Here is a 19,405-nt window from a genome sequence, read left to right as displayed (position 1 = left end):
AGTATAAAATAACTCAAAACATAGAAATATTTGATGGAAAAAAAAAATGTTGTCGATGGCCACGCCCACAGCACCTTGTCACGTGTGCCACATGCGTTCGAGTCTTTTTTCCTTATAAAATTTTACTTGAAATTTCAATATACAAAAATGAACAAATATATAAATGCAGACGATTGTCATAAAAAGGAACACAACAATATGCGTTCGAGTCTTTGGTTTGATGGCACAAATGTGACTTTACTGATGGCTTGAAAGGCTGATTCCTGTCTTCAAATTAAAGCTTTCGCCTACTAAATAAATAAAACAAAGCAACACAAAAACAAATAAAAAAAAACAGTTTAAAGGTTTTAATAATATTATAATTATGTTATAGCCATGTGAACAAAATAGTGACCAGTAGCGAAACCGAACTGTAAAATAATGCACACACAAACTAGGTGTAAGTGGAACCCCAAATATGAGGTGGGGGGAGTATGAGAAAACAAATATTCCTTCTCTTTCACGGACTACACTTTGATTTTTGTAATAATTTCCTTCCTTTTATTATTTCTGATTTTCCCTGAAACCCCCGCATGGATTTTATTTTGAAAGTGTTTCCAGGAAATGTCTTTTATTAAACTTGGCTAGCTTGCCGTTTGTTGAGAAGAAGCCTAGCTAGGGGAGAGAGAGGAATCATAGGCGGAGGAAGGAACAAAAAAAAAAAAAAAAGGGGGGGTTCGAGAATATCTGGGAAGGCGAAAGAAAGAAACTGAACAGGTATGTGAACGTCTTCCGTGGTTTCAGCCACTTTGTCCGTGTGTCGCCGGGTTGTTGTTAAAGCGTAAAATGGAGGTGAAGTGCGGCTGAATCATGTGGAGGTTGAATAAACAAGCTGGACAACAACAGGAGCTGCAGCAGCGCAGCCTGGGACGTGCACGCACGCATGCAACAAGGCTGAATGCATGGCAGTGATGGCACTAAAAATAGATGGCTCAATCGGCTTTCCAAAGGTGCACTAGTTAGCATTGTCTGATGTTGAGCAGAGACGTCGGAGACTGCGACAGACTGATTGATCCGGGCTGTGTTTGCACATAATGACGATATGATAAGTGCAATCTGTTGTAAAACTAAAGCACAGATCCTCTTGAAGCACAAATCAAAATCTAAAACGACTTATGTAGGTTTTTTGTTGTTTTTTTTAATGCAGATATCACCAGCAGCTTGCACCGTCTCTTCCTTGCGTAAAGGCTCAGCTTCATATACAACATCTTTAAATCACTCAGTGCCTGTGCTTGACTTCATCTCCACCAGTGAAGAAAAGAGTCGTCCACCAGCAAGATAGAAGAAAAAAAAAACCCCAACTTTAAATCCTACTACATTTCAAGCTTCAAGAGTTTCTCAAGTTTGCCACCATTAAAAAATAGTCCTTCAGCAGTGTTCATTTCTTCTTGCATTAAGACGGTCCATCTAGACGAGCTGTAACCAGAATCGTTATGGCCTCCATCACACAGCCAGCCAACCCGGACATCCCCGACAACCACAGAGAGAGCTGGCTCTCCCTCATCTCTGCTATGGAAACCTACTGCCAAAAGTCAGGCTGTGACCTGGCCATAATCTCAGCGTGTAAGAAGTTCCAAGCAGCCGATGGAGATAGCGCAAGGAAGCAGGACAGTAGCAGTGCCTTTCCTAGGGAATGTAATTACTCGTATAGCGTGTGGGGTCAGGGGTTTCTGGCCGAGTCAGCACGCCGCTACATTGATGACATTGGTGTGTTGCACTCTATGACCATGCTGACAGCCCAAAGACATACCCGGCAGGCAGACGGAGAGGGAGGAGCCAAAGTGGGGCTTGACCAGACCTCTGACGCTGGACACAGGGGGGTGAGTGAGCTGTCTGCACTACATACTGTGTTGTGGTGTTAATTTAAAACGTATATGATGACAGTTATGGTTGCGTCTCTGTCATTGCAGGGTTTTACTGGGGACAATGGAGTGGGTGGAGTCAGTCCCAATGGACGGCTCTACTCCCAAAGCTACCCTTCAATCTATAGCCCAGGAGTTCCAACCAGACACTCTTCTGGGCGAAACGTAAACGGAGAGCGTGAGCGGGACAAGAGTGCGTTGGTAGCGACTGAGCAAGGGAGACAGAGGGCCGGGATTGTGGATTTGGAAGAAGAGGATGAGGACGAAGAAGAAGATATGGATGAGAGGAGACCCTACGAAAATGAAAGTGCTGGTAAGGATACATGGGGGGAAAAGTGCATTCAGGTCTGTAGATATTTGGGCATTTACAGATTGATTTAAATGGTGTACTACAGCATGCTGGAGCTGAAAACACCTCATGAATACAAGATGAAACCACAGGGTGTCATCTTTAATTTGACAGTATTTACATCCAAATTAAGACCTGTTCTCTGTACGTCTCCTAAAAGATCTGGGATCTACTGTTCCTGGTCATGCCAGTCCACTGAAATTACTTTAAAAAAATAATCTTGAAACATTTAGTTTATATGTCATGAGTCCAGAGTATGTAAAATTTTCACTTTCTAAAATAAGTGACCAAAAATATTAGTCTTTTTACATGATATTTTTTTTTTAGATGCACTTGTACATACTACATACACCCACTGAAATTATTAATCCAGGGGATCTGAAAATTTCAAAATGTACTTCCAGGATGACCAGGATTTTCTACAGCTGGTAGCTTCTCTAATTTGCCAGCACTCATTGGATCATGCCACCTGTCTGTCCTTGTGCAGTCCACTTCATCTGCATTGCCCCAGTCCCCCCAGCTATAAACGGGTAATGGCCTTGTGTGGGGAAGTAATCGTCATCAGACTAATGTCCCATCCAGGGGGAGTTGTAGAGTCTTGAATGCATCCCACTACAGAATTCAGGGATGAGCACTGGCACCAGTGGGCCTCTGGGCCTATATTGGACATACTTCTCTTACTTGTTGGAGTGACCAACAATGGGCAAAGTCCAAGATGGCCAGTGCAGGAAAGAGGATCGTAGGTTTATGCAAGTCAAGAACTCTGGTGTTCAAACAACTGCTGCTTCCAAGATCAACATGTTAAACAATTGAACAAGTTCCTGTGAGGTGTAACAACTTTGCCCAGGTCTGGAAGAACACTCAAACTATTATCCTTAGTCGAGTGAAAACTGGTTTGGAACAACCCATGAACAGTCGAGTGTAGTAGCTTGTGAGGTGAACTCTCTAACCAGAAGGCTGAAACCCAGGGCTCTGACCTTGTGGTGAGAGAATCCTTTTAGCTGTTGGGGAGTGAGGTTTACTGACTAGTATTGCACAGCGACTCTTGCTGGCCTCCGTCACGCGAGCAAAAGGGAAAGTGGCTCATTGCACAGAGTGGATGATGTAATTAAGTACTACCTCAAAATTCTTAAGCAAAACCTCAAACCACCAGTGAGACCAGGGTTGGTGACAGTGTACCATGAAGGGCCAAGGTTTTTCGTTGGAACCAGTTGCCTCAGCAGGTGATTTACTCATGAGCTCCTCACTTCAAATTAGACCCTGCTGAGGTTATCTGTAGCAAGGACCTGCACCATCTTGGGACTTCAGAATACCCCAGAGGTTGAGGTGGGCGTGGTCAAGCAGGTCAATGATCCCAAACGTACCGCAGAGCTGGTTGTGGAATGGATAAAGCAGGTTAGTATTAAACCTTTTGAATGGCCTTCCAAAAATCCTGACTTCCACTTGATCAAAGGCACCTCGACTGAAACCAACAAATGTAAGAACTCGTCACGCCAAGATTTAGTGGTCACATGTTCAACCTGAATCCTGCCAGATGTTTACCACAAATGTCAGCACAAAGTCAAACTTGCTAAGAAACAGTTTGTGAGAATTTCTAACTTTCTCGTTTAGGTGTTTTTTCTATGGATGAGGATTCTCTTTCTCGAGACTGTGAACCTTTTTTTGAGTCTGATGGGGAGGAGGAGAGTACTGATGGTAAGAGTTTCTTATTTTGTTTTGTTTTTTTCGTGTAAGCATAAGGTCCGAGTTTGTGCATCTCAGAAATGTTTCTTTCTGTTGTAGGTTCATTGAGTGAAGATGCCCCTCCGCCCTCACACACCATGGCTATGGGTTATGTCCCCTATGCATCACGCCACGCTCACCCAATGGCTCTGGCTCGCTCCCTGCCAGTATCTGTGCCTGTGTGGGCCTGCCGAGGAAACAGAGCTGCTCAGGGTGATGGCCACAGCGGAGAACGGGTTAGTGGATGGGAATGTGCTTTCCTAAAACCATCTTTCAAACAATTTTAACCTTTTGTGATTTGTGAGCTCGGGTTGCCTTAGTTTGAAGGGAACAAAAGTTTGGATAGTCAAGTCTGGGAGCATGCATGGGTCTTACACCATGCCTTGGGTGTTGGATAGCAACCAACCAGGCAGACACATAGTCCGTCCCAACCTCTTGAAAGTAGCCACCCATCAGCCACCGTTAGATGAGTCATGGTTGTTCATTTGACCTTCTCTAACCACTGAGGTCCTCAACACTGCTTACCTGCGTGCTGGATCATGCACAGAGAAATGCACCACATGGCCAAAATGTCACAGCTGATGCTCCGTCACAGTATGTGACACGTCTCATCAGCATCTCCCCAAGTTGAACCTCATTTGACACTAAGTCAGTCCAGCACCCAAGGATCCTCTGAAGAGACCTGGTAAGAAAGACATCCATTTGCCGCCTTAGGTCAGTGGTTCATCTGACAGCCATGCAGTAAGATGGGAAGAACCAGGATGCTGAAGACTTGGGCGATATCAGCATTGCCATACATCTCCGTCCAGTGACCTCATGACTCCATAAACTCTTCCCATGTGCCTCCTGATCTCAAAGACCAAGGACTCAGAGACATGAATGTGGCTGCTGAGATAAGTCATTCTCTCTACACCGTTTGACTCTTTCACCGCACACAAATGCACATCTGATGGCCAAGTCAGGAAGTCGCTGAAAGCCTGGATCTCAGTCTGTCACACACTGTAATACTATATATATATATTTGTGCCAAAATTGCAGAGTCTGTTTTTTTGTAACTTGGTTGCTATGTAATGAACAATTTGGAACGTTCATATTCGTTCTTCCTCTTATACATTTCTGCTGACTCGTACTTCTGCAGCTTGAGGAAGAGGGGCCAGGAGATCAAGATCTGAAGTGTGAAAAGACAAAGATGGTTGCAGCTTTTCACAGAAAGAAATCGTAATTGAATAAATCTTGTCAAGTTGGGGTTTTTGTTTTCTTGTGATTCTGTCAAATGGCGCCAAAGCGATCTGCACCAGATTTGGCAGATGTTATGCATTTATGATGAAGGTCATATTTTTGTAGCATGAGGAGGTCAGATCACTTCATCCGGTCCCATATTTAAGTTTAAAAGCGCCCCTGCCCTAATGAGTGCTACTTACAACTTGAAATGATCTTTATCTCTTTTCAGCTGGAAACATTTGTTTCATAGTAAAACATCAAACATTAGGATCTACTTCACAAAAATGACAAAACTTTGCTTCAAAAATGGGCAAACGTAGGGACATGTGTGAGGAATATGTTGTTGATTTTTATTGCAACTTTTAAAGCACCGAGAAGAATGCAGTATTTGTCATCACACCACTGCAGTGCTCGGAGCGTTAATGTTCAGGAATCTTTTGGAACATTCTGGAAATTCCCTGCATAGTACAGGAACAATGTGTCCATCTTCTGAACCTTTTTTGTTGACCATATTGGTTCATTCGAGGTACCAAAACCAGCTGGGAGCAAACGTTGCTGTCGCATTCCCTGTGTTCTGCTTGTCAACTACCAAGATGGATTGGTGGTGTCACCAATCCATTACCGTATCCCGAAAATAACTTTAGGTAGGTGGACATCATCAGGGAGTAACGCACACATCAGACGGGTGTAGTATGAACAGGGGTTAGTGGATTAAAGTAACTGATTTCAGCCAAATTTGAGGCGATGAATGAGGGTCAACTAAGCACATTGTAATTTAGATTTTGAGAAAAATCTAGAAGTCAAGATCACAGGACGCGTTCAAAATCTGGCTCCAGTACTTTGACTCTGGAGAGTACTTTGACATTTTCTGGTTGAAATCAAATTGATTCATTTCAGGAGTTATTCAGAGTAGTTGTTTTGAGGAATTGGTTGAAAATAGAGCTATGGTTACTACAGCGTCAAGTCAGAAAAAGTTGGGATGGTATAGAAAAATACTAATGAAAAAAAAACCCTCAGTGATTCATATTTTTACTTTGATTTGTAGGTCTGCAACCCCCCCCCCCCCCCCCTCAAAAAAAAAAAAAAAGTTGGGACAGGAGCAGTTTAAGGCCAGTAATGTGGTTACAAAGAAATAAATACAAAAATTAAAAGTTATTTCAAACAGGTGATCATGATTTGGTACAAAAGCTGTTTCCACGGTCAGCCGAGCCCTGAAGGAGCTATGCTAGGCAGAGGATCTCCAGTTTGTCATCACATGTATGAGACTATTATTGAAATGTTTAAGAATGGGACGTAGCAACACATGAAACACGTCATCGTTTAGTAGCCTCGGTGCTATCACCTTTCAAGTGTTGTGAAAAGGAATGGCAGCATTACAATATGGTACATGCTTTAGCTTACAAATGTGTGTTTTTTTTTTTTCAGAATGCATTGCAGGTATAAAGTGACTAGAAAAAAAAAGAGGAAATATCTTGGCTTTATATTGCCCGTACTTAAATAAAAGTCAAAGTAAATGTAAGAATCTTTGCTTTTTCCAAACCATCCCACCTTCTGATTTGGGGTTGTATTGAACACTAATATGAAGACATATTGACATGTCTTCAAACTCAGCGTCATGTAGCAGTTCACTGGTTAGCTGGTGTTAGTAAATCACAAAGAAATAATTGGCATGAATCTATCGGACATAAAAGTCGTGGGCACTGTACTGTCTTTGTCTCACGTTTTGAGTTTTATAAAAATCGCAAAGAGCAGCCCTCATCAATAACTTGCCGCCACCCAAATGGTATGTTCCACAGGCATATTCCAGTTCAGAACCATGTTTTTCCACCATCCCTGCATCCGGGTACTTAATGTCAGTTATTATGTACTACCTAACCATTACTGTAGAAGTAAGTGGCAGAGTAGTAAGAACACAATTCATACCACTACTAATACTATGCTGCTGCCATCTTACCTTGACCCAGATGTTTAGATGTGATGCAGATGTGTGTACCAATGTATGCTGCAATGTTTAAACTGCTCCTGATGTGTATTTGTACAAATCCATGGGGATACAGGAGAAGTCGGTCAGATACGAACTGGGCCTGGGACTAATCCTACCCCTGACCTGGGCTGACTTCTCTTGTTACCATCTATGGGCTCTTGGATGCTCCTAAGATTTTCATGTATCTCTGCCAACTTCTTAGAATTTTCCTGGGAAGTTGTTCTTTGGGTAACAGGCTCCAGCTGCATCATGGGATACTGTCATGTAGTCACATTATGGAAGTAGTAGATCATCAGGGTACCATTTGACTAAATGCCTTCTGAGTATTCAGACACCCTACGGATTCTGTGTACCATTTTTTGCCGACTACATCATAATGTAAGGTCCTTAAATCCCCTTGTTGGTCCCGGTGTGTAGTGGGCACCTTGTATGGCAGCACCCTCATCTCGGGGTGAATGTGAGGCATTATTGTAAAGCACTTTGAGCATATGATGCAGATGGAAAAGCACTATATAAATCCAGTCCATCTACCATTTTTTTACCATTCAATGTTGGAATGCACATTTAGGTGTCACCCATGTTTTTGAGAATATTGATTGATTTGTGAAAAGTCCCATGTTTGATTAAAAGAAAAAAAAAAATCAGAATGAACCTTTTACAAAAGAAGAAAAAAATCTGATTTGTTTATTTCCTTCAAATTGTTGGTGTACACACACTGCCATCCCATTGCTGACGTACACGTTCTCTCCTTCCTTTAGGTGGGTTGTGCCGACCTGGAGCACATTGCTGCCAGTATGAAGGCCTTGCTGGCTCCTGGAGCCACTGATGGGACTGAGATGTTTGGGGCCCTGCCCCGGCCCCGTCTAAACACAGGAGACTTCTCCCTCAAGCACTGAGAAAGACAGGAAGAGCCAACGTGAAGGGGATAGAGGGAGAGACGTACCTCTGAGAGGAACTGTGAGCCTTTTTGGGCTTGCAGACGTGATGTTGACTTTGTGAAACAGCGCGAAAGCTAGTACCCCCATTTATTTATCGCTAACCAAAATTAACAGCACATTCAAGGAGTAAGTGAGGGAAAAAAAAAAAAACACTGTTGATATCAACACTAATGCCCCGTCTCACCACTGTACACCCCCGTCACTACACGGTTTAATTCTACACTACATACGTAAGGATCAGAAACCGACTGCACCATCCACACTGACACACGGCGTCTCATCGACAGTGTGTGGTGCTCCTGGAAAATTTGGTTAAATAATCTGTTGAGTGACGAAGTGCCGACATAATAGGCAGCAGTTCCACAGCTTCTACAGAATTAAAAGTTGTGAAGCTGAAGCTTGGATTAATTTTGACTCAACAGTAACCAACTTTGTGGAATGTAAAAGTTTATCAAAATATATCAACCTTTTTAAATGCTTTACTGTTTTATTTTGTCTTAAAGCAGCTGTGCAGGAAGTCTAAATTTATGCAGTTTGGCTAAATGACCTTTTAAATGTGGAAAATGGGGGATAAAACAAACAAACTTAAAGAAAACTAAAAACCTGGCATGTGAAATTTTGTGCTTAGTATTTTGTGATGAAAATTGCTAAACTAGCTGTTAGTCCACGAGACAGTGGTCAGTTTTGACTTAATTAGTTCCACTTAAGTGGACTAAACAACACTTACAGTCCTGCCTCAGTGTACCATGGCCTACACAAAAAGTATGGTGGCCATCCAGCGTGGCTGCTGTAGCAAGGTAGGGGTCAATGAAGAATTACGCAGGGGTCAAAATTTTAAAATGCCAGATTGTTTGTCTGGTCATAATGATTCCAAAAAGGTATAGTTTGGACTATGACTGAATGGTATAGAGTTATGATGACAAAGGTCAATTCTAGTTTGAACAGGAGTTTCTTCAGTTTTGGTAAAAAAGAAAAAAAAGATGCAAATTATTGGTTGCACTAATAGGATTAATAAATGGAATAGTTTTGACTGTTGAATGTTTGACCTCCATAGTAAAGGTCAAACAAGACTGAAGTCCATTGGATTCTGTGATATATGACATGTTACCCTGTAACTTGATAACTAAGTATAACAGATAGTGCAAACTATTCCTTTTTCAGTTAACCAATTATTTGCATCATGTTTTACCAAAATTGGAGCAACTCTTTAACACCTGTACAAACTGAAATTGACCTTTGTCACCATTCTTGCTGTTTTTACCCAAATCCCCAGAACATTCAGTCACAGATAGTTCAAACTATACCTTTTTGGAATCTTTATTATCAGACAAATCATGTGGTATAGTTTTCAATATGATTGGAGCATTTTTAAATTTTGACCCCTGTGTAATTCTTCATTAACCCCGACCTGGCTAGAGGCACCACCCTGGATGGCCACCATACATTTGGGTCAGCCACGTGTGCTGAGCCTGAATTGTAAGTGTTGTTTTGTGCCCTTAAGTGGTCCCCCAAACCAGCTTGGCCAATAGACTAGATATGAAACACGATGTCAAACCAGCACGGAGGAAGCTCCAGTTGTTTTTACTGGAGATGAAGGTGGTGCATGCTGGGAGATTTTGTAGACTTCTTTGAGGAGTTTACTGTAAAGTACATTTGGCAAAGTCATGTCAAGCCGGTTAATGATGGTTTTGAGCATGAAACACAAAAAGTCATTTAATTCATTACCATCTGGAGTCATGTAATTGTGATAACACTGTTATCAATGCAAAAGAAGCGATTGGAGCATAAGAGCAGGTGATTGGGCTCTCGGTGAGAAAAGATTCTGCTGCCAGAAGGACATTCTGCTCCAACAATACCACCAGAAACAAACAAATCTGTAGCTGATAATAAGAAGGTGTTGAATTTCATATGAAGCCTTTGAAACTGTGAGCGGTACTCCAACAACTCCTCATCGTGTGGGTGTCTTCATTTTTATTATTTTTGCTATTGCAGATGAATGACTGATTTATAGAATGATTGTAAAATGACCTTGTGTTCTCTGGGATGTTCTTCCACCCTCCTCTTGAATATTTTGTTCGAATAACAGATTGAATGAGAAAGACAGACTGAGTCATGTTGATTTGAAAGGAGTTAAACTGTCCATCTTTGATATTTCAAAAGAAAACCAATGTTTCAAGTTCTTTTCTGGTCAAATAAAGGAGCAACACCAACAGAACAGACTTGTGGTTATATTTCAGTGAGTACACTGTAGTAATCCTAAAGGCCTGCAGAGGTCACTTTATGGTCACACCTGGGCTGCAGCATCACTCTCCAGGGAGTTGGTGGACACCATAAACAACCTGAGTGCACGGTGTTGGGACAGAAACTGAAGTTTTCTTGCTGCACAGTGGCGTTCATCAGGGATGTGTTGTGGCTCCTACCCTGTTCAGTGCTTGCATGGGGTGGGTGTTTTGTAGGGTTGTGGGGTTAAAATTGGCTTAGGGGCTTTTGTTGGTGAGAAAAGGTTAACTGTGGGTGAAGCTGTGATCTTTGCAGTATTGGTGTACACCCTGTTTGCAGCACCTGCAAAGCTTAGTAAGAAATCAGTGTCTGTGTTTGCAATTGTGGATCAAGACTTAAAGATCCAGGCTTTCTGCAAGTGGCCGTCAGAGGTGTAAATGTATGTGGCAGAAGTGTTAAACTTGTAGTGTTGAGGACTACAGCAGCTGGAGAAGGCCAAGGGGACACCTACAGTTTACCTGGCTGCAGCAGATGGTTACTTTTGAGAGATGGAGATGGACTGGTTGTCTGCCTGGGTGGTTGCAATCCAAGACTCAGGATGTGGTGGATGTGGAGACGCACAAAAGCAGTGCATGCTTCCAAACCTGACCTGAGCTCCAATGTGGTAAATCTACTTTTACATGTCAAGCAAAGGGGTTTTGGTGTGATTTGTTTCTGGTTATCCCTTTGAGCTCTTAGGGTATTCTCTAGATTTTATCATACCTTAAGGAATTACCCTTTTGATGTACTTTTTTTTAGTATAATGCCCATGTGTTGCGTAACAAAATGTAAAGAACAATATATATTAAAGTTAAGCTGTATTGCATAAACATAATGGACGTTGTTGGTGTGGAATAGTCAAATTTATTGGCAACATTTCGTACATTGAAAAAGATGCAGGTTCTGAAGTGTGCACTTTTAACACGTCCAAAAACAAATAAGATCTTACTGAATGTTGGTAAGCAATTCAACCCATGGTAATGCATAGGTGTTGTGTAAGTGGTTTTACAGTCAAATTATCATCATTACAGGAGTATGCAGATTGCTGCCATGTGATCATGATGCATTCAGATGGTAACAGGTTTTGCACACCTGTGGCTCCCTCTTGTGGCACTTCTGATTTCATCCTTTGAAATGATGATGCTGAGAAAGCGGGAGCAGTTTTTTTTTTTTTTGTTGAATTATGTGGAATATAGATTCAGGAAATACTGTACAAAAGTCAAAGTAGTTTCAGGACGTTCCACAGGTAAAGTGCTGAGTTTGAAGGAGTTGGTTCTGTGATGATGAGGGAACCTCAGGAAGAACTATCCTGCTTATTTAAATTATGGTAGACTGTATAAATAAGCAGTTATGCAGCAGTAAATGAAACGGTTATCTTAATATCGGTAATAAAGGTTTTAAGAGAACTACTGTATTTTTGGATGTAGAGTTTACCGCTATTTATACCCAGACATTGATATGACGAAGGAACGTGTTTGACGAGTAACAGACCATTCATTCATTATTCTCCTGCTTATCCGGGTCTTGGTCACAGTGGCAGCAGATCAAGCAGCTCATCCCACACTTCCCTATCCTTGGCCAAGTCCTCTAAATGCTTCCTGGGGGATCTGGAGGTGTTCCAAAGCCAGCTGGGGGATATTATCCCTCCAATGTTGTCCTGGGTCTTCCCCAGGGCCTCCGTCCAGTAATAGACCACATTAAAGAAAATGTTAAACACAGTCGGAGTTGGCACAGGCAATCATGTATTAGCAGTTAGCTTTACCATATGTGATCAGGTGTCACAATCCAAACCACTCATCCACTCCATGACACCTGGGTAACAGTAACTGTCAACTTTCAAGTAGGGGATTGTGTGTTGGTGTGAAATATGGTGGGGACCTATGGTAACCATGAAGGCCCAACAGGAACCCTAAATGTGAGACATCTAGCGTGGCTCTGGTGAAACAAGGAATCCTCAAGGGCGTATCAGGCAGAGGAGGGGATGACTTGTGAAGGAGGATGAAGGCTGCACCAGATCCTCAGACCTCAATCGTCTGGGATTTCCCAGCCATCAGACCAGGATAAGGACCTGTCAAGGACCATGTGTTTGTTGGTATGCAGCGACATTCCCACAGTAAACAAACCCACACACGGGCATCTGTAGATCGATTGTGGATGCAGATTTTTCAGGAGTGGAAGTCTTTGAAGGAATGCAGATGAACAACACAGAGGAGAAAGAGGAAGGTGAGAGAGCAAGAAAGATGCCCACCAGCAGAAGGTTCCTGCAACAACTGAAACGTCAAGACTGTGCCTCTTCAGTCATCTCCACATTCACCATCCTTTCCAGCAATCGATCTAGATGCAGTCTTCCTCGCCACAGAGGAATAACCACGACGATGATCACATATGGTGACACAGTTGATGTGATTGGTAACTATTGTAATAATGTCTTTGATATGGCTCATCAGTCGTCAAACATGCCACTTCAACATAGTGTCCGGTACATGTTTTTTATTATTTAAGAATTTAAAATTCTTCTTCTTACTTATAAGGTTTTGAATAATCAGGTCCCATCTTATCTTAGGGACCTCGTAGTACCATATTACCCCATTAGAGCGCTTCGCTCTCAGACTGCAGGCTTACTTGTAGTTCCTAGGGTTTGTAAGAGTAGAATGGGAGGCAGAGCCTTCAGCTTTCAGGCTCCTCTCCTGTGGAACCAGCTCCCAATTCAGATCAGGGAGACAGATACCCTCTCTACTTTTAAGATTAGGCTTAAAACTTTCCTTTTCGCTAAGGCTTATAGTTAGGGCTGGATCGGGTGACCCTGAACCATCCCTTGGTTATGTTGCTTTAGACGTAGACTGTGTTTCATAATTATTATATGGCCTTGCCTTGCAATGTGGAGCGCCTTGGGGCAACTGTTTGTTGTGATTTGGCGCTATACAAGAAAAAAGTTGATTGAAGTTGACATGTAGCGTTACGTGTCACGTCTGAAAATACAGTAACTCCCTGAGAACTTTTATCACCAGAATATAGAATATGAAATGAACACTTCCTTGGCACCAGAGAAAGCAGACACGATGTGTGAAGATCCCATGATGTTCTCCAACTTTTTTTCCCAAGCTCCCCATGTCTGTGCTGTCAATTTCTTCAGTTTAAATGATTGTATCTCCATTTCCTCCTGCATTCTCCATCCTCTACCATGTCACTGATCCTTTTTCCGAAGAATGCAGAATGAATTTGTGCCAACCCAGAATGCAGGGAATATCTTCTCCTTTATGTTGGTATTGATCTTCTGAATCAGCCGCACTTCCTTTTCATCCTCTCCTTCCACCAGAAGAAACTTGATGATGCCAGCTGGCTGGTCGATGTAGATTCCCATTGTTGGTGTCATGGGGAGCTCGATGTCCACATTCTCCCCGTTGTGCCAGACTTGGTAGCAGGATCCAGACCATCCAGCACCCCAGGAGGATTCATTCTCCCCGATACCACAAGACCCGTCTTGCTCCTTTCTTGGTGCGGTCTCAAAGACGGCGCCAATCACAACCCATCCACTGTAGTCCACTTCCCAATACCCTCGATTACCCAACAGGCCGTCCTTACAGAGGACCTGAAGAAGAGAAGAAGATTGCAACAGTAAACGAGGTGAGATCCAAGTCCAAACCCTCAGTTTGTGGTAAAAAGAAACTGGATATATTTTTGGTGCACATAAAGTGTGCTTGGAGTATTTATTCCTTCATAATGAGACACAACAACTGCACAGAAAGTGCTTCAAAAAGGTGTCCTGCAGTCTGTGGAGAACTGGCAACATAATCCAAGTTAAATGAAAGAAACATCTCTAAAACTCTGCAAAACCTTTTATAACTAGAATGCACTTGTCATCTGAGGGTATAAGACATGAAATCAATTAGTTCTCTTGGAAGCTGTAGATAAGATGTGTCCAGCCCAGCACATTTTGGAATGAGTCCATGGTTGTTTAAATTATTTTGACCGTTTTGTGCTTGAAACAAGACTCATTTATTCAACAAAATCTTCTTCCAGACATTCTCAGAGGTTAAAATGGGTTCATCATGGACATGAATGCCATGACAATGCTGGCCTTTCAGCTTTGTCTTTCAGCTGTTTTTTTTTTTTTTTTTTTTTTCTCTGCAGAATGATTTACAACATACAACTGCCACAGAAAAAGCCTGTTTAAGACTTTCTGTCATCAGAATGGTCAAAATTATGCATTCTCTTAATTTAGTGGTGGTGAAAGTTACAAAGTATTGTTTAACTTGCCAAGAGCTCTTTACTTTCAGTTTGGGATCATGATTGATGACAGCTGTACCAATGGGAAAGAGTTTGGTTTTGGCAGCACACACTGGATTGACCAACACCCAGTACAATGAAAGTCCACAGAGCAGAATCATCGGTTTGCCAAAATCAGGGACGTTTCTTAGAGCCATTTACGGATTCCAAGATCATAAGTTCAAACTAAGCAATCAAATATTTCCTTTTAGAAAATGTGTTACTTATCGTAGAAAACAAAATCCCAAACAAAAGCAGAAATGTGTTTGCTGTTAGAGTCTGATGCATTTATTTAAACAAAAATCATTTCTGAATCTGGTGAAATGTGAAATTTTTGAAAATATTTTTTGGAGAGGACAAATTTTTTAATGAAAAGTCATATTTTGCAACATGCTGTTGTAACTTGATCTAATTTTAACCATTTTAAATGTAGCTCAGGCATTTTGTCAGGTAACTGCATAAACAAAGGAATACTTTGGTGTGTGGTTTTTATCTGTTTTTTTATACTTTTATGGAGGATTATATTGGAGGGGAGATTTTTTAAAGGAAAGTTCCAAGTTTCCAATGATGATAAAAGGACATTATTTGAAAATAAATAAATCTCCCCAGCATTCAGTAAATGGCTGAGATAGCACTGTTAGATGTCAAAGAAGGTTTCTTAAATATAAAATATGGTTCCGCCTTTTACAATTTAATAACACTGGAAGCTGAAATATACACTGACACACAAATTGGACCACAAAACTGTTGTGTGGGCCGCCGAAGAGGAGGTACTGCTGGCCCACCACCAGATGGTGCCCTGCCATGCTGGCACCTTTTGCCCTGCAGAGGGCGCACGGACCGGTTGGATCCTCCAGGTGCACCGTTTTGGCTGTCAGCTGCCAGTCATTATTCATCACCACATCCATAAGAACCTGGGAGAGACACCATAACTCTGCTGAGTTATCAGCTTACCACGCAGGTAAACCGACTCAGCCGTTTTGTGCTGTACGCACATTCATTGTTACTGAAGTCTTTGCAGTTGTGACTTATACTTGCAGCTTGTAGCCGAGTTTGTGGAAGTTGGAGGAGTTGGCGTCTCTACTCCTCACTTCTGACTTACTAAGTATAACCATTGACACTGCACGTCCTCCAGTTTTTCCTCTGCACTCTGGGAGTATTTGGATGTATTCCTACACAAGGATTTTTGTGAGTTGCTGACTGTTTGTTGGGCGTTCACACACCCACCCTTAACCTGTTTTTGTTCCTGCCAGCAGTACCGGTCTGACAGCCACGAGCGGTGGCCACCTGGGGGAATCAGGACTTGGCGGCTCTGGTGTGTTGCAGGTCTCCGTTGGCGGTGGAACTTCGTGGGTTCCGGCTCTCCTCTGGATAGGCGTCTCCTACCCTCAGGCCTACCCACGTGTCACCTTTTTGATTATTGATTGACTGAAGCATATTTGGTTTTGTTTGCACATTTGCATAATAGTCATTTATTTGAATTCCTATTGGCCGTTCATGTACGCCCCCTGGCGTGGGTCCGTGTACTTCACTTTCCCAACAAAAACAGTCAGAGTTCCAACCATAACTTTTTAACAAATCATGGTAGATCTTAGATAATTGGCATGATTATTCACCATGTGAGCCTGATGTACAAGAAACTAATATTACTGAGATAAACTAAAGAATCTAGTCACAATTTCCAAGGGCGCAATTTAGAACTAGAAATTGGGGGGACAAAGTGCGAGGCCCGCAGGGCCGAAGCCCATAGGTTGGGGGTCTGGGGGCTGCTTTAGGCCCCCAGAAGCCAACAGTTTCTAGATAAGCTTCGATTCATTCTGAGCATCCAGAACAGTAATTTTAATGTTTTGTGAAGACCATAAAGTGGACACCATTTGACTTATACAATATGAAACTGTGGCTATAAGTACTTTATTCTGAGAATAGCCAGCATTGATTTTATTAACATCCTGGTGTAAATAAGGTATCACCACATGTGTAGAACTCAAAAAGAATGAAAGGTTGAGTTTTCATGAAAAAAAAAAAAAACCTGCAATGTGGTAAAATGTATTTATAAATATGAAAGAACAGACTCTTAATGATTAACTATTGCATACTGTATTTTTTTTCTCAAGATTTGTTTTTGCATAAGTTTGAAAAAACAGCAGATCATAAGTTTAGGATAAATTACTTATCATGAATTTAATTTTCAAAGTGGCACTAATGACAACACTCATACTGAACATAATTTAACTTGCATAGACTGATTTTGGAGATCAAGCAATAATTGCAGATGGGCTTTCTGAGGTCCCAGATAGCTTTTCTGATTTCCTTTTCTAACTTTCAGAATTTAGTAAATTAGCATATGGTCCATTGATACTTATGTGTAGACACTAGTCCCTAGAGGCAACTATTTTTGGTTTCAAATCTGGGCAAATGCAGTCCCAGAAAATTCAGAATGTGACAAACAAGAAACAGGTGTTGGAAACGAGTCAATGCTGCTAAAAATACAAACTTTTAGAAACAAAGATACTATTCTGACATGGTTTTGCACATAAGACTGACATAGCATGTTTCAAGTACACACATATATGTCAGAAGGTGGGGGGGGCATACCATATTCTGTCCCCCCTGGTTGAAAAGGTGGTGGGGGGGACATGTTCCCCATCCCCCACCAAATTGCGCCCATGACAATTTCACTAATAATACTAATTTTCACTATGCACCCTTTAATGTGGAAGTGCCCATAATGTGATTGATGTATCTTGCTTGTTATCGAAATCTTTGTGTATGAGGCAGAACTTTTGTAAATGTATATTATTTATTTTTGATTAAACCCCCATACAATGCTTTGGAAAGATGCTTGATATATTAATATAAACCCCATTATCCTTTTGGGCAATCCAAGAAGAATATGTGGATTATCCTGAGTGGTCCAGGTATTAAAAAAAGATCTGATTTTTATCTGTTTGTAAGAAAGTTCTAATTCCTTGTGTCTCAGCAGAGTTTTCTGGATGACAGATCACCTTGTTGATCAAATCCAGGAATGGAATAAATAATAAAATATAAATATTATAGTCCATATAATTGAATTAACATTAGGCCATAATGGCCACTTAGTTATTTCCAGATGTGAGGCGCTCGTAGAAAACGACACTGATTATACTCCGAGCTCTACCTGTGGCGAGTGTTCGTATCTCTCAGGCCTGCTGGGATATGGGCAGACCGCCTCTGTTGTACGGGCAACCTTTGACCCCTGCTCTGAAATCCACAAAAGCTTCTGTGCAGTTTTATCATCAAAAGAGGTGGGGAACCAGTCTGAGTGAGCGGAGAGCGAAAATATGAGCAGGAAGAGAGAGATAAATGTTTCAGGTTTGGAAAAATAAACTGGCTTTGAATATCTTTTAAAAAGATCGATTTTAACATTAATAGTACAGTGAGGGTCATTCATGATGTTCATGTGAAGACCACCTTACATTTCATGAGGTCTGCCCTGGTGGTTGGTTCGGGGATGTTTGGCTCGTACGGCTTCACTGAGGAGACAAACAGGAAGAGGACGTGCACAAAACTTCATCCTGAATCCTTTGTCAGATTTACACAACACCATGTCTGTAATTTGTTCCAACAAATACTTGAGCTGCGGTGAACAATACGGCGTGGCATCTTTACCTTCTGCCTGAGTACTGCATTTTCTTCCTGGAATACAAAAAAGATTGTTAATTCACTGTTACACAACCAATCAGCTCCATAACATTTGGGTTTTGTCAACCTTTTCCCCTTGTGTTATGCAGCAAATTATGAATCCAAAGCAAACACAACACCTGCACAATGGAGGGTGGGCCAAGGAGCAGGTTCAACATGACCACCAACGAAACCAGTCAGCTCCAGTCTAACTGATGGTGTAATCCCCAAAAAAGCAACACAGTGAACTCTACGTTCTCTGAGTAACAAGTCATGTAACTTAAAATCCACAAACACTCTGCAGATGAGAACAACATGTAGTCCAACGCCAAAGCAAACGAAGACTTCCCCAAGGGAAAGGGATGGATTACTCTGTAGGGAAAAACAACCCCCCCCCCCCCGTCTCAAATCCAAAGAAGCGTGCAGCCCATCTGCTAACGGAGAAGAAAAAGGAGCCAAAAATGGCATCACTGGATATCAGCCAGTGAAGAAACCATACACACACCAAGTTAAAAAATGCTGTGTCCAGCCCTAGAGATATTAAACATTGGAACAAATACCAAAGTGTCTACTATTTTGGGGGGAAAAAAACAATTGGAGCCTGAAATCAGGTGTAATCAGAGGTCAAAACAGCATTTTGGAACACTGTGAGCAATCTGGAAAGTTTGAACAAAAATTGTGATTGTGACTAAATCGTGATCCAAAAAAAGGCAATATTCTGATTTCGGTGGTGTACACTGGCAATGATCTTGTGTAAAAATAGGTGAAAGTGGACAATCAAGTTGCAATATGCAGCAGAGGTGGGAGTAAGTCACCATCAAGTCACTCTGAAGTCATGAATCAGCAAGTCAAGTCTCAAGTCATAATGACCACCTGTTTGCAAGCTGACTTGAGGCTTGACTTGGGACTTGCTGATTCATGACTTGAGAATGACTTGACTTTGTCCCACCTCTGATATGCAGTAATCAGGAGTGTTCTGAGCCTCCTTTGGATCCTCCATGAAACCCATAATGCTCTCTTCAGCAGGACATTTTTGGAGATTTTAACAAAAATTTAAGCTGGCACACCCGTTGCTTTAAAAACAAACAAACAAACAAACAAACAA

The 19,405-nt window shown here is 41.7% G+C and overlaps 2 protein-coding genes across 2 annotated transcripts; one reads left to right on the top strand and one right to left on the bottom strand.

Moving 5' to 3' along the window:
• The first annotated feature begins 627 nt into the window (after nucleotides 1–627).
• akt1s1 (AKT1 substrate 1 (proline-rich)) lies at nucleotides 628–8,641 on the top strand. The gene is made up of 6 exons (XM_034190804.1): nucleotides 628–756; nucleotides 1,187–1,859; nucleotides 1,950–2,214; nucleotides 3,862–3,945; nucleotides 4,033–4,208; nucleotides 7,936–8,641. Exons 2-6 carry the CDS (start codon nucleotides 1,473–1,475, stop codon nucleotides 8,071–8,073), a joined length of 1,050 nt encoding a protein of 349 aa, XP_034046695.1. The 5' UTR covers nucleotides 628–756; nucleotides 1,187–1,472; the 3' UTR covers nucleotides 8,074–8,641.
• A 4,865-nt stretch (nucleotides 8,642–13,506) lies between these two features.
• On the bottom strand, nucleotides 13,507–19,309 carry zgc:195001 (uncharacterized protein LOC567531 homolog). Its single transcript, XM_034190428.1, has 5 exons — nucleotides 19,250–19,309; nucleotides 18,252–18,315; nucleotides 18,096–18,152; nucleotides 17,798–17,937; nucleotides 13,507–13,963 (listed from the first exon to the last, which is right to left on the bottom strand). Exons 1-5 carry the CDS (start codon nucleotides 19,307–19,309, stop codon nucleotides 13,559–13,561), a joined length of 726 nt encoding a protein of 241 aa, XP_034046319.1. The 3' UTR covers nucleotides 13,507–13,558.
• Between the last annotated feature and the right edge of the window lie 96 nt (nucleotides 19,310–19,405).

This window comes from Thalassophryne amazonica, chromosome 16, assembly GCF_902500255.1.
Source record: "Thalassophryne amazonica chromosome 16, fThaAma1.1, whole genome shotgun sequence".
NCBI classification, from domain to species: Eukaryota; Metazoa; Chordata; class Actinopteri; order Batrachoidiformes; family Batrachoididae; genus Thalassophryne; species Thalassophryne amazonica.
This window is presented reverse-complemented; position numbering and strand designations above follow the sequence as displayed.

What these genes read in the sequence shown, in the direction of transcription:
- zgc:195001 (XM_034190428.1), bottom strand. Translation starts at nt 19,309, where the DNA reads ATGGGTTTCATGGAGGATCCAAAGGAGGCTCAGAACACTCCTGATTAC. An exon ending in TATTGTTCACCGCAGCTCAA is followed by an intron (nt 18,153 to 18,251) that starts GTATTTGTTGGA and finishes TTGTCTCCTCAG; the next exon opens with TGAAGCCGTACGAGCCAAAC. An exon ending in GATACGAACACTCGCCACAG is followed by an intron (nt 13,964 to 17,797) that starts GTAGAGCTCGGA and finishes TCTCTTCTTCAG; the next exon opens with GTCCTCTGTAAGGACGGCCT.
- akt1s1 (XM_034190804.1), top strand. Translation starts at nt 1,473, where the DNA reads ATGGCCTCCATCACACAGCCAGCCAACCCGGACATCCCCGACAACCAC. An exon ending in GGAGGAGGAGAGTACTGATG is followed by an intron (nt 3,946 to 4,032) that starts GTAAGAGTTTCT and finishes TTTCTGTTGTAG; the next exon opens with GTTCATTGAGTGAAGATGCC. An exon ending in ATGGCCACAGCGGAGAACGG is followed by an intron (nt 4,209 to 7,935) that starts GTTAGTGGATGG and finishes TCCTTCCTTTAG; the next exon opens with GTGGGTTGTGCCGACCTGGA.